The sequence below is a fragment of the Sphaerodactylus townsendi genome, linkage group LG03 (assembly GCF_021028975.2).
Source record: "Sphaerodactylus townsendi isolate TG3544 linkage group LG03, MPM_Stown_v2.3, whole genome shotgun sequence".
Lineage (NCBI taxonomy): Eukaryota > Metazoa > Chordata > Lepidosauria > Squamata > Sphaerodactylidae > Sphaerodactylus > Sphaerodactylus townsendi.
The window spans coordinates 53,901,039-53,916,050 of record NC_059427.1 but is presented as its reverse complement, the minus strand read 5'-3'; the positions used below and the strand labels follow the sequence as shown (position 1 = coordinate 53,916,050).

At 42.5% G+C, this 15,012-nt stretch overlaps 2 protein-coding genes across 2 annotated transcripts in view; one reads left to right on the top strand and one right to left on the bottom strand.

The window, feature by feature from the left end:
- DENND6A (DENN domain containing 6A) overlaps positions 1 to 808 on the bottom strand; it is a 53,298-nt gene extending 52,490 nt beyond the window's left edge. The window contains exons 1-2 of the mRNA XM_048487331.1: positions 757 to 808; positions 81 to 184 (exon numbers count right to left, since the gene is read on the bottom strand). Coding sequence (XP_048343288.1) covers positions 81 to 184; positions 757 to 808 — 156 coding nt within the window. The remainder of the gene's footprint in view (positions 1 to 80; positions 185 to 756) is intronic.
- Positions 1 to 15,012, top strand: part of LOC125429523 (sarcolemma associated protein) — a 121,281-nt gene that overhangs the window by 207 nt on the left and 106,062 nt on the right. Inside the window, exon 2 of the mRNA XM_048490711.1 lies at positions 103 to 1,448. Within this exon, the coding sequence (XP_048346668.1) occupies positions 1,242 to 1,448 (207 nt within the window). The 5' untranslated portion in view covers positions 103 to 1,241. The remainder of the gene's footprint in view (positions 1 to 102; positions 1,449 to 15,012) is intronic.

Genomic DNA, 15,012 nt, shown 5'->3' with positions numbered 1-15,012 from the left:
CGCTTCTGCTCAAGCGAGGAGCCCCGCCGCCGCTGCCGGGAAGGGTCGACGCGGGGCCCCGCCTGAGCCAGGAGACTGACCGGGTTTGTTTTGATTTCACAGGTCGGGGGAAAGTTTTCGTTGTCGGCGACCCATTGAGAGGTGGGAGACCCGGTCGGAAAGCGCCCGGCCTCCAGGCCTCTCCCTCGGCGGGAACTGGGCTAAGCTTCTGCAGACGGCTGTGCTAAAGAGAGGAAGGAGGGAGCGAGGTCCTCGGTCGCGGCCACCTGCAGAGTCACGGAGCCTGCGGCGCCGGAGCCTTCATCGGGCAGCCCTCTTGTACTTCCCCGGCATTGCAGGGGAGAGAGAGCCCCCCAGTCCCTGCGCCAAGACCCTCCTCAACGGATCCTGCCAGACAGACTCCCAGCCTCCGACAAGAAGTCATCTGCAGCGCCTGAGACCATCAGTAGAGACACCGCAGCACCTCAACTTCCCTCGGCAGTCCTCATCTGGCCCAACTTGCTGTCAGTTCGTCTGAGAAAACCGCCTTTTATTCCATGACTTGGATATGTTTTCGGGTTGATTCAGGTCTTGGGGACGACGACAAGACAGTTCTGTTCCCTTCATGATCGGATTGGTTATTCAGTTGACTCCTTTGACAATTCTAGGCAGACCGAGTTTGCATTGATGTCTGATGAAGATGAACCCTGGATTTACTGGTGGATCAGCTAGACTGTCCTTGTGGCAAAAGCTTCCTGGTCATTCTTCAGTTTGTACTTCGCTCTTGTAAATCTCCTGCCTTTGGTTTCCCGTTCCCTGAATCTTTCATTGTTTTTCGTTATTAAGGAAGAATCTTGGGCAGTGTTTACGGAACAGAACAGAATCAATTATGTCCCAAACAAGTATTTGCGCGTGAGTCACCCTCTTGGATTTATAGCTGTTCCCACCCCACCTTAATTTAACAAATTCTCTTTCTCCTGTGAGGCGTCCGATGCGTGTTCATATTCTTGAGAAATATGGATTAAAGTGGAGCTTCTTAGATTTACTACAGGCCTTATTAAAGGAAACAATGGAGCTTTTTTACTGGATTATTGCCAAGATTAGTTCATATACTGCAGCTATAAGTTGTTAGATCTCACGTACAGGTAATACTTGGCCTGTTTTAATGTGAAGCGTTGTGGGATTTTTGCTGATCAACTGTGGAGGGTGGCTTGGATCAAGAAGAGCTTCTCTTCTTTCCTGATTGGTGTGGCATCACATATATGTCCTCAATGCCTTCAGCCTTGGCTATCTTTACTTGCCGCCCGAACTCTCACCCATTTCAAGAACGCCATGTCTACCTGGATGAGCCTGTCAAAATTGGCCGATCAGTGGCTCGATGTCGACCAGCTCAGAACAATGCTACCTTTGATTGTAAGGTTCTGTCTAGGAACCATGCTCTTGTCTGGTTTGACCACAAGACAGGAAAGGTAAGGCATTTTACATTTCCCCGAAGAGGTGCATGTTATATGTGTTCTGTATCAATTCGATCAGTGCTTGCTTTTGTGTTCAGTCTTTGTAAAGTAGAACTAGTGTGAGGGTGCCCAGTAAAATTATGCTTGTGATTGCCTAGGAAGTATACTAGTCTTTGCTTTTAATTCAGTTGATAGAATTTTGCAAAGGAGGTTGGATCTTTAGAGCTATTTATCAGCTTGTGATGCTTTTATGAGAAAATTGTATTATAATAATTGCATTTATCCAGCTTCCTTTTGAATGCCAGTGTGGCATAGTGCCTAGAATGGGTGGGAATGTCAAGATCTATGTTCCAGACCCCACTTATCTGTGAAACTAAACTGGATAAACTTGTGACCAGTCTTAGCCTAACCAGCCTCAGAAGGTTGTAGTATGGTTAAAGGAAGAAAGAATTACATATATTACCATAAGCTGATGGTAAAAGTGAGGCATGTATGTCACTGTTTCCATGTTACTGACTGGCAGCCAAAACTGGTGGGTGTCTTTAATAAGGGGGCCCACAATCTGATCCCAACTATTAGCTCTGCCAGCACTGCTCTAACATCATGCTTAGTTCACAAGCCTTATTGCACCATCCAAATATTTGGGATATGACACAACCCAGGTAGAAATCACCTCTAAGTCCAAACTGCCCAGTTGGTAATAATAGTCTGAAACTGGATACTGTTCTAGTTGTGCAAAATAAAATGTTGAAGTAGTCTGCGATTGCTAGGTGTTGGTTGTTAAACCAAGAAATGCAGCACTTAAAGTGAATAGGTTTTCTAAGCAACTGAAACAACAATAATTTAAGCCTTATTTTTGTGTGGCAAAACTAATGGTTTACAGACAATTGTTCAACCCAGCATGAATGCAGCTAAATAGTCTCCTCCCCACCCGGTTTCCTCTGAGATATAGTTAACTGGATCTAAAGTAATGTGCCTGTCTTTGGTTCATGTGGCTTATTTGGTATTTATATATTCTGGCAAAAATATTTCAGCTTTGACAACAGAACACTTAATTTTAAGCAGCTGACACATACATATGGATAAAACTGTCTGATCTGTTACGGTTTATTTTGGTAAAGTGTTGAATGGAGTAAAATATTTTATGAAAGATAGTTAAAATATAAGATGGAATGAGATTTTTTACATACACTTTTTTTTTACAAGTGGGATAGAGTTAGTACATAATATATGCCTTCCTAGCCTGCACTGGGCCTCTCAAGTTAGAACAGCTGTTGTTGAATGTTGAGAGGCTTTGTAGTGCTGTCCAGTAGGGTCTGAATTGGTGCAGTCAAATCAGTTTTGCCTGAGCAATCCAAATTTTCCTGATAAATAAAACATTTGAATTAAATGTCTGAGTTAAATGTTTCAGTAACCACATTAAAGCAATGAGCTTCCTTATGCCTACTTCAGAAGCCTTTATCACCTGTTGATTGTTTTCTGTACTTGATTGGTAAATATTTTCTGTTCTGGTAAGTGCTACTCTGAAGTATTAGCAAAACTACTATGTGGTTCTCATGCTGTGTCAGATTAATTTTGAAGTCCTGCAGTATGTTGTGGAACAACTAACCACAATGGGACAAGCGGAAAAGTATTCCCTCAACAGTGTAAAGGTTTTGTTTGGTTCTCAATAGAAATTTCTATAAATGTAGAAAGCATACATTTTAATTTGACCTGGCTGGCTGAAGTAGTTAATGTTCAATCTAGTATTCGATCTAGTACATGGTACATGTCATATCAATATTGGCATGCCTGTTGTCATTTCTCCATATTTTAAAGAATAATTATAGGTGAAGACTTTGTAAGTTGTCCGTTCAGATTTACTCATATGTTAGGCTACCTAGATGACAGAATTTTAAAATCAAGGCCACAACTTGTTTTTATAATTATTAGCTTTCAGCAACAGGTTTTAAAAATAGGTTTGCTGTGTTTGGGTATGAATGATTACTTGTACCTTTCAATACAGGTTTAAGATAGTGACTATTAAGAAAGTGTTCATCCACTTGATCTGCTTGCCTGAGCTAGTGTTTCCTTTACTTCATTCCTCTACAGTGGCTGTCACTCAAGCTGCTTTCCTCTGCTGGCTTTCCCAGGTGCCTGTTCTAGCATAACTTTTATTAGTTGGGGTAGTACTGCACATGGATTCTCCACAGTTCTTCCCTGTTTTAACACAGTGTAATGTAATGGTACTTATATACCTTTCAGCCTAAGAACCAGTAGCTTTTTAAGGTTAGAAGGGAGAGCCAGAGAGCCATGTGTACGGGATGTGTTAAAACGGAGCTGGCAGGCTGGAGGCGAACTGGTAGGTAAACCAGGAGGCAGACAGGTAGTCAATCCGGTATGTGGAGATGGGCAGTGAGGGAGCAGCTCAGCCTGTGCAACAGGCTTGTCAGCCTGAAGAGCTAGGCCAATAGCAGGAGTTTCATATGACCAATTAAAATTCTATTGGCTCCTTCTGCCACATGACCCTTGCTGAGCTGGTGGATTTAGATCTGGCTGGCATGGCCTGAGCACTTTCAATGACAGCACTGAAGAGCAATAAAGCATTTTCTTTTTCTAGGAAGCTGCCATGATAGCATAAGGTGCCTGGTTTCCATTGCCAGAATAGTCAGTTAATGACCCTGGCAATTTACAAGTGGAGAAAACAAAATTTTTGAATTTTTAAAAAATCAGTGTTTAAAAATTAAAAATTCAGTTTGAAAAATAAGCTGGGTTAAAATGAGTTCTGAAGTCATACACGCATGTGAAATGTCTTCAAAATGGATTTTCCACCCTCTTATGAATTTAGCAAAATGTGCTTTTCTTTGTAAAGGACTGTGGAGAAAATATCTTTGTCAATCATCAAGTAAGTGCATGTGATATGGTTCTCTGGGCTTGCAAACTGTCACAAGTGTCACCCACTGATAACATCTTGGTGCCATTACTCCAGATTCACTCAGTAACTACTAGCAGTCTGTCCTTCTAGCTGAGATTATGTTTGAGGAGTGGGGTGAAGTAGGACAGGACAGCTACATGCTGAAATAGAAGAAGCAAACTAAAGCTGAATGAAAGTCTGAAAAGAAGCATCCTGTGTTAATGCCAGTGAGCACGTATTTACCTGCAATGGTGGCACAGTATGGAAGGTCTGCAGTAAATATATATATTCTATGCATATAATTTTCTTAAAACAATAAGGTAAATATTGATTGATTGAATACATTTATAGTGTATCCTCTGAGGATGTATGAAAATTATATTAAATTTTAAATCAGTATATCAAAATGTTTGATTTTAGCTTGCTGAAGGACAGCTGCAAAGGTGTGAGTCTTTCTATTTTTGCAGCCACACTTGCAGGTTAGAAAATGCCCAAGCAGCAGTTTCTTACCTCTGAGAGGTGCTGCAACTGAGAGAAACAATCCAAACTTTGCATCTGCGCTTGTGGCTAAGTTCTGGAAGCCTCACTGCCAGCAATGGCTTCCTCATGGGAACTTGGGGAAGGGAGAAGTCATTCCCTGTCTTCATCTTTTCTTCCTCGGGCTCTGTTCCCCTCCCATTCTGGTTCCCTAGCCCCTTCGCACAGTGTTTCTTCTCTGTGGCACCCAACTCCCGCTCACTTATGCTTTCCCCCTTCAACCCTGACTATTTCCCTTTCCTATTGGCTGGCTGTTCATCCCACCTGCTCTTTTCCCCTCTTACACCTACCATTTTGATAGCAACCTCAAATTCTTCCCAAAGTTTTTTTTTTACAACATCTGCACAGGTGTAGAGATCATGTGTGTGTGGAGGGAGGGAGTTTGCGTATGTGTCTGAAAGGGTATTTCCCACTTCTTGCGTTTCTCACCATCCAATCAGGGAAGCAGGAAATGACTTTTTTCACCTTCCAGTTGTGATGAGACTGACCATTTTCTTCAGTTCTTTTCCTGCCTAGCCAGGGGAGAGCAGTTCTTAGGTTGTCTTCAATTCTCTTGTTCCTTTTTTATGGGAGATTTCTCCATCTTTTTGCCTTCTTTCAACTATTCTTTGCCTTCTATCCACAGTTTCCTCTTCTTCAGACCTTTCTGTCTTTTGACATCCCCCTCACCTTTCTTTTCCTTTCCTCTCCCTTGGGGCGAGAAGTTGAAGAGATCAAAGACTTGCTCATTTACCACTCATTTATCGCTTGTAAGACCCTCTCAGCGGGCACCTGTCCATGCAGAGCTCTGACAGTGAAATATTCCTGTCTGAAATGACATGCATGCGCCTTTAATGGCTGAAGAAGGTTATGACCCAAAGAGCAAGTCTTCATAGACTGCTCTATTTACGGTCTCTTCAAAGCGTGACATGAGGACTCAGGGTTGTGGAGCCAGCTGAAAAGTGCTCCCCAACTTTGTGTGCTGAGAAAATGGCTGCTGCTGAATTCAGAACTCAATTGGAATTCGCCATGGACTTCAGCAACAGCTGGGCAGCTACTTCCCTGTTCGGTGTCAGCATGAGAGCCCCCAGTTTCTTGGGAGTAAATGCAGCTGATAACGGAGGGGAGCAGAACAGAGCTCCTTCCCCTGTGGTCCCCAGGGATCCTGATCCTAACATAGGGGGGAACAGACAATGGCTGACTAAGGCTGTCCTTAAAAGATCCCTTCCTAGCCCTGATAGATGTGCACCCAGGAAACCTAATAGCAACTCAAGACTCTATGGAGGACGGCTAATTCCTATCTGAGGACAAGGAGGAGGGTGAAGAGGTGCAGGTACCTGAGCAGGCATGTGCTTCTTCAAATCAGAGGATTATGAATACCCCCTCAACAAGACCCTAGCAGCTCTAACGATTAAAAGCACAGAAGGAGAAGGGGGAAAGCCCAATGCTGACTTACAATCCACTCATACTGGTTGCAAGGAATTCCTCCTCGACATAGGGTCAGGCAAGAAGGTCTTTCCTCTTCCTCAATCTTTTGAACTCCACATGAACGTTGAGTGGAAGAAACATATGTCTAAGAGAGAAATCCCAACTCAGAAATTCAGAAATATACAACTTACCTGCTTATGCCAATAATATCATAAAGGTGCCATTGGTAGATGCTCTACTGGCAGCTCTCCAGTCTTCAAGCCTCTTCTCTGAGGATGATGAGGGCAACATCAGAAACAGCCTGGACCGGAGAATGGACTTGATCTTGCACAAGGCTCATGAACCCACGGCAATGTTAATCTGCATTACTGTCACAGCTTCTCTGTTGTCCAGAGCAGCTATAGTGTAATCCTGCAAAATGCTTGAATTGCTTTGCAAGAGAAATTGTTGCCTCCATGAAGGGGCATCTTGATACGTAAAGGCCTCAGTCTTTTTTTCAGATGCCACCTTAGATGCAGTCACTTTCTTCTAGATGACATTGGTAGCTGCTGCCTGCCGCTTTCTGTGGCTCAGAGCCTGGCCTGCAGATTATTGCTCAAAAACTGTAGTGGCAGCCTATCCCGTCAAGGGGAACAAGCTGTTTGGTGACCCTCTCAACAAAATCCTCATAGAGGGGAAAAACAAGGTCTAGCCACTACCCCACGATCTTAGATGAGAAGACAAGCACTCCAGTTCATCATTGTCCACACACTTTCCAGGTTTAAACAGGAACCTCGATGTGGAAGATGAAGCAACAAGGGACAGTTTTGCAAGGGCCCTTTTGGAAGAAAGCCCCCCACCCCAGTAATGTTAGGAACAACCAGGACGGCAAGTCTAAGCAAGCTTGATTAAGCCCCCCCAGTACTGAGGCAGAAGGAGATCCCGGTAGGGGAGAAATGGTTTGATTTCCAGGAAGCTTGGATTCAGGCTAATCACTGGCCCATAGAAATAGACTCTACACACTACACCATAGAGTTCACCAACCTGCCTCCATATTGACTAATCTTTTCTCCACTGTCCTCAAACCGGAGAAGAGAGACAGGACTCTGACATCTATCCAACACCTGATGGACATCCATGTGATAGAATCAGTTTCAGAGTCAGAAATAGACTCCAGTGTCTATTTAATATTCTGCACTGTGCTCAAGAGAAATGGGGATTGAAGGCCATCCTTGATTTGAAGTTCATCAGTCGGTTCGTAAAATTGTGGCATTTCTGCATGGAGACTCTGAGAATGATCATGGAGTCTCTGCAACTAGATGAATTCCTAATATTGATAGGCTTGACTGAAGCCTACCTCCACATCCCCATCTTTCAAGGGCACAGGAAGTTCCTCCGTTTTTGTGTGAATTGAGCTCATTACTGATTCAGAGTCCTGCCATTCGCTCTATCTTCTGCCCCAAGGATCTTTTCCTAATGGAGGAGAACATTCGCATTTACCCATATCTGGATGACCTGTTAGTGAGGTCCCGGTCATTCCATCAGGCTCAGAGGAACATTCAGCGAGTACTTCAGTGCCTTCAATCCCACAGATTCCGAGTGAACACCAAAAAGAGCTCACTGACACTAGTTCAAAGGCTAGAGCACCTAAGTGCCATCAGACATCAAGCTGAACAAATTATTCATTCCTGATCAGAAGGTCTCAAAGATCAAGAGACAGGTCATAGCAGTCATTCCCACAAGGTCCTCCCAGCTGATGGAACTCTCATCCCTCCTGGACCTATTGATGTCCAGTGAAGAAACCATTAAGTGAGGGAGACGTCATTGCAGACCTCTGCAACTGTTCCTAAGACCCACTAGGAAGAGATTTCTCAAAAACACACCATGTCACTAATTGTACCACTTCATGTCAAGCGGAGCCTGTCATGGTGGACCAAGTCATCAGATGTCCTTCAGGGCAAATCCTAGTGGACATCGATCTCCTATGAGATATTCACAGATGCCGCCCTGGGGAGGCTGGGGAGCGATGTTGGAAAGGACTCCAGCACGGGGACGATGCCCTCCCCCCCAGAGTCCACTCTGCCCATCAACTGGAGATGAAAGCTGTTCATTGAGCCCTGCTAGCATTCAGTCAATCCACCCTGCTTGCAACAGTAGTGAATGTGCCTCATCACTGCTGCTGAATTGATAAGGTGGAGGAGGAGGGGGAGGATGGTGATGATGACGATGACAGCATTGTAGTTTTTATGAGAACCTGCTTGCTTGGAAGCAGTTGCAGCTTACTTTGGGTGAGTGCCAAATTGTAAAGCAAGATTGGTAGGCCTAATGTGTGAGAAATCTGTTTTGGTTCAGTTGTTCAGAAAAGTTGCATGCATTGATAATGCAGGAATCAGTGTACAGAAGCCAGCTGACTTTAAGTGTAAAATTTATGCAAGATATAAGTGTGATTTCTAGATCAAAGTCTTTAAAAGGCCTGCCCAGACTAATCTCATTTCATGGTTGGTGTTTCAGCCCACATTCTTTTCTGTCAGCTTTTTGTGGCTGGTGGACCTAGTATGAGCTATGCGCTGCGGTCAGCTGGTGACTGTGGAGTGGTGGCAGCTGGGGAGATCCTTGCTTCTGTTGCTTTTGCTGTGCCTCTATTTGCATGTTAGACTGCCCATCAAGAAATGGAGCGGGTGAGGCTGCTTTATCAGCGTGCTGTGCTGTGCGCTTAATCACACCTCTACAGTTAATTATGTGATTGAAATGATGTTGTAATACCACTGATAAACTGTTATACTTTATACTCTCCATTTTTGGTAACCGCAGTAAATCTGGGTCACTTTTTTTGTAATAATATATATGAAGGCTGTGAAGTTAATACCTTTGTAATCAAAAGTTATATGGTATAGACATTTATAACTTTAAAAAGTAAGAGACATTGAAGATTTCACTTGAGTGTTCAGTGTTAAAGGAATCAGTTAGCATGTAATGTAGTAAAAGCATGAACAGCAATAGATGACTTTATAGCCTGTTACTTTTTTTTTTGGGGGGGGGGGGATAATGAAGCAACTTGGAGCAAAAAGTTAGAAAATCATGAGTTATTGTACTTCAGTTAGTAATTCTTTGGGAGGGGGAGGGAGGGAGAAAGCGGTTAAGCAGCAGCATTTAAAGCTGATACAGTTTTGTATGTAATAAAGTTCAGAGGTCTGATAATATCAGTTCCATCAATTGAGGCACTATAAGGCAATTCCCTCTCCAGATGGTGAACGTGTTGAACACTGAAGCAGAAAACAAGGATCTTGTTCATAATTCATTGAGGCCAGTCAACTTGGAAGAATGCAACCTGACTTTTCTCACTTGCCCAGTTTCTTTCTGTGAGGCTCGTGTTTATGATGATGCATTCAAATATACTTTACTGCTTATTGTAACCTTGTTTTATTTTGGAATTTAGAAGGATGGGATACCAGCCATTAGCAGCTAAAATATTATTTCCTACTGATGAGGAAGATTTTCCTGCAGGGTGACCAAATGTGGCCATCTCTGCAGAGCTAATACTGTAATTGTTGGAGCTGATCCAACATAATTTTTTAAATAGGATTGCTTTGGTACTTACTGTGCAGTTTAACAAAAATCTTAAAAGTGTACCTTGCCACAGTTGTTTCATTCTGCTTCCAGTGAACAAAAAGAACATATTTCATTGAATTAAGCTGAATAAATATTTACATTTAAATAGTTTATAATTGTTTTAAAACAATGTGGTACCAATGTGTCACAGTTTGAGCATTCAAGACAGCTTACTTGACATAAAAACACAAAATATATTATAGCGTGGCAATACAGAGCATCAGAAGTAAAAAGCAACAGCAGCAAAATGAAGACTGAAAAATGCTGTAGTGCCAAGAAAAAGAAAGTCTTGGAAACAGGACAGATTTTGACCAGCACCTAAACAATGTCAACACTACTAGTTGAACAACTGTTGCAAGTCAGTAAATAAACACGGAAAAAGCCCCTTTCTGATAGACAAAACACCAAGCTTCTGAAGATTAGAGCGCTCTTGTAAGGGCCCCAAAAAAACTGTTGGGGACCTATAGTGATGGGCAAGGTCAGATAGGAAAAAATAGCTCTTAAGACCTGAGAAAATCTTCAGGAATTACAGCAATACCTGGAGTAGTACCTGAAAATAAACAAAGCAGGTCTGAGTACATGTAAAATGTGCTTTCTTTGATGAAATGTTGTTAACACCTTGCTGTTTTCTGGACATTTGAAATTTCTCCCAGACTGTTGAAAAAAGGCCTAGAGTAAAGGCAAATGTAAGAAATTTTATTCACATATTGCTTACCAGGTATCTCACTGTGGATAACCCTGAGTTCACAATGATAGTTTTGAGAGACTACCACCTTTTTCTCACAACCAAGAGAACATCTCTGGAAGGTACTGCACAAATGCAGTGCTGGCAGAAAATCAATTTTCCTTTAACTTTTCCAGCAGAAAGTAGGCTTTCATATGGGCTGAGGCCTGTGCTTTAATCTTATCTAAGATTCCCTACTCTTGTAGTCTATGTGCTGACCAAATTATTTTGTCATCTCCAGATTTCACTGTAATCAGTAGGAACAGGTGTTGGGGAACAATTGTGGCTATTGCTGAGGATATTTCTGTATTTTGGAGAGCAATCAAAGTGTTGGCAGAACTGATGGCCACATCATCCAGAAACTCCCCCAGATTCTCTGAAAACCATGTGGATTTACGTGCCTTGAATGGATCAACTAGTCTCCCAACCCTGCACTGATTCAGAGTTATTGATTGTGCTAAAAGTATATTGCTGACATCTCTTCCACTATCTGATCACTACCTACCAGTCCAACCTAGAAGTCTAAATCCACAGTGTGATTGTTTGCGCCATCCCTGGGGAAGTGTTCGCACAGGAGGACATCCTGGCTGCCCCGGAGTGGCGTGAAGCCGATGAGCAAGGTTTTTGGAAAGCGTTGTCTTTCCACTGGCGTGGTGCGAACCGCACTGCTGGGAAGACGCCGTTTTCCCCCTTCCTTCCACTCACCTTCCCATCCAGCATCGCTCTGGAAGGCTGGGGAACATGCCCAAGCTGCCCTCCGACCTCCAGGGGTCAGAGGCAGCGTGGGCATATCCCTCCAGCCCTTCAGAGCAGCGCTGGATGGGACAGTGAGTGGAGGAGGCCAACGGAGAGGCAGCTCCATGTGGAGCCACTCTCCGTCTGGGGAGAAAGTCGGGGCTGCTTGCACCTTCTGTGCGAGCAGTCCTTGAGCCTCCACCGGCACAATTCATGTCGGTGGAGGGGCATTTCCATGTGTATGCGGAAACAGCCGAAGTTTACAGTAGTATTTGAAAGCAATCATTTGGAGGTCATCACACTGACTCATGAAGCTATAGTAACCATAGTACCTATGTTCTTTTGCTGAAATCTTCTGTTTTGAATGCTAGTGTTTGGTTGTCTTCATTTAATTGTAGAAAAAGTCAAGTTTCAAGATATGATTGCAATTCAAACATCTTTAATCAGGGCAGGTGGCTAAATTGTGACTTTTTAAAATATGTCTACAGTTCGAGCTAATCAAGCCTGAAGAAGCTGAGATATTCTTAGAGGTGTAGCAAATAGCACCTAGCAATAACTACTGAAATTCACTGTAATAGTAACAATAATTGTTTAGAGGGAAAGTTCCAGCACTGATAAGTTGTTGGATGTATTGATTCACTTTTCAGTAAGGAAGTTGGATTCCACAACCAGATGCTGAATCTTACAATACTGCCTGCTGATACCTTATTTTTCAACCTGGTTAATTCTGTTGACTTCATTTGCATGACCACTTCTTCCGATATAACCCCCAGCGGACATTTAGATCAGGAGCAAATGGGCTCTTAGTAATTCCTGGCTGTCATGAGGTCCGTTTGGCCTCAATGTGGACAGGGCCTTTTCAGCCTTGGCCCCTACCGGGTGGAACAGCTTCCCAGAGGAGATCAGGTCCCTGTGGGACTTCATGGAGTTTCGCCAGGCCCTTTGCTGGGGCCCGGCCATTTTCCATCTATTCCCATGTATGTGTGCTGCTGCACTGCAGTTGTGAAGTTCTGTGGTTGTCACCATCTTTTATTTGGTCTGCCTTCTGAGTCAGTCACAGTGGTTGGTTCAGTTTTGAGTATTTATTAAATTTTTAAAAAATTAATTAGATTAATTATAATTTGAATGAGCTATATCATGAATTTTAGATCTCTTCTCAGCTTTTAATTTTACGGGTTTTTAAGCACTCCGGGATAGTTTTATTATATTTCTGTTCATTCTGTAAATCGCCCCAAGCCAGTTCTGGGAGGAGTGATTAAGAAATTTGAGAAAATAAATACATAAATAATAACATTTATATTTATACAGGGTTTTTGATGTACAGACTACTTTACAGTCTTTTTATGTTGCCTATTCTTACAACCATCCAATGGGGATTTCTAGTTTATCATTGGATTCAGTTAAGTTTTCACACTGAATCAAGGTTCGTGCTTCTAAACATCAGGTAAACCACAGTTAATAGCTATTTGTCTGACTTCATTTTCTGCTTGTCCAGTGCTCCTTCTCTGTAGGTGCATACGTCTCTAAATGCAGTTAAACTATGTCATCTAACAATAGTTAGCAACAAACCATAGTTTGAAAGCCCACTTTAGGCTACATTGCCCAAGGTAATAATTATATTTTTCATATTGACTGGCTAACTTCTTTGATAAAACAACCGCCAAACCTTTCAACAGAACAAATGTATAACTGAGGAAAAACTGTAAAAGCTGTAACTAGTGGAGTCCTTTGGAGTAAAGTATTTCCATTTATTAATTTTATGAGCAGAGTTCTTAGAAGGAAAAGTGTTTGATCCAACGGAGTGTAAGAAGCAGCTATGTAATTACATAGAGACTGATTTTTAAAAACTAAAATCTTGTTGATTGGCATTTTGAGGAAGGAGGAGACTGAATGCTGTCCTCCTTTGGAAGGTGGATTTCTGAGATTTTAATTTTTAAAGAGCTTTGTACTTTCAGCCCTAGATGTTGGGCTGGAGAAGGGAATTGCATGTGTAGTGTTTTGTTGAACATCTGGTTCCAGCTATTGTTATGTACATGGAAACCTGAATCTGTGTGTATTGTGTTTCTAATGGTCTTGAGGCATTTGTGTGATATTACAAACACTCAGATGCAAGACTTTTGGGATCATAGTCAGAAACGGCATAAGAGAAATATCAATCCACCCTATAGACAAAAAGTGCTCTAGAACAAGAAGCCAAAATAAGATGCAGAAGTTAAAGGAGAAAAATAAATTAAACATTTATTTGCGTAGGTACACACAGGCAGCAATTTCACATGCAGCTCACTTAACATAGTATTTATTATTATGGTCAACTAGTACCAGGAGTTCTAGTTCAAACTGTACTTGTCTACTAACATTACAGTAACAGTTCATTTAAATTTTCAAATACCATGTTATACATTACTAATTATAATTGTACATAGGCTTATATGATGTGAAAAGACATGGTCAGATTTCCAACTGCAGACTTCCTGGTTGTTATGTGTGGATTCCCTGTTTAATGTTGCACTGAAAATACTTCAGGATAATGTTTATTTGCAGTCATTGTCAGGCCACCCACATTGGGCAAGAATTGCCCAAGTATCTCAGTTAGCAGAAGGAGAATGAAATGGACCAACGGTTGTCTCCTAGCAGCTCCCTGTGCGGCTGTAATTCCATAGCAGAGAAAACTCATTATTTAACAACGTATTTGGAAAATTATATACAGCACCTGGTGAGTACCTGGCAGAGAGATAATAAACTATTTACAGAAAACAGAAATACTTTTGTGAGGTAGCACCCCAACTTTGCTAAATCCAGGTTGCCTTCTTTTAATTTTTGACACAGGTAAGCTAAACGGTTTAGGGTGCAAAGAGATTTCATTTTACTTCCTGCCCATTTTATTTCCTGCCCTTGTAAATATGGGTATCCTTGTGCTGGGGTGTTGTGTGGTTTCTGGACTGCAGGCGAAACATCAGGAGAAAATGCTACTAGAACATGTCCATACAGCCCAGAAACCACACAACATCTCAGTGATTTCAGCTGTGAACACCTTCGACAATATATTATCCTTGTGCTGTTTGTATCGGCAAGACTGTCATGTTTGTTTGTCCACTTGTACATTCAAAATTCTTTTCAGATCACTATAACAGATGAGATTCCTTACTATGCCCTTCCTTAGTCTGGTCATGGACTGGAGATTCAAGTGACAAAGGAAAGTATAGCCATAAAGTGAAATGTTAAAAAGCAGGTTGAGCTTGCCAGGTTGAGCTGTGGTCCCATCTGTTGAATATCATCAATCATTCCCTTGAGCAAGGAGTGTTTCCGGATGGGTTGGAGGAGGCGGTGGTCCACCCACTCTTAAAAAGACCATCTTTAGATCTTTGTGATCTGGCTAATTACTGCCCATTTCGAATCTTTCGTTCCTGGGGAACGTAATTGAGAGAGTGGTGTTGGAGCAGCTTCAGGATTTTCTGGAGGATGCAGTGGCTTTCAATTCCTTCTAGTCTGGCTTCCATGCTGGGCACAGGACAGAGACCGTCCTGACTGCCCTCACAGACATACTCCGCATGCAGCTTGACCTGGGCGGATCGGTTTCTGGTATTGTTAGATCTCACTGCAGCATTTGATATGGTCGATCACAATCTTTTGACCCACCACCTGGCTGTTTCTGGGGTCTAAGGCATGGCCTTGCAATGGATTGCCTCAGTAAGTTT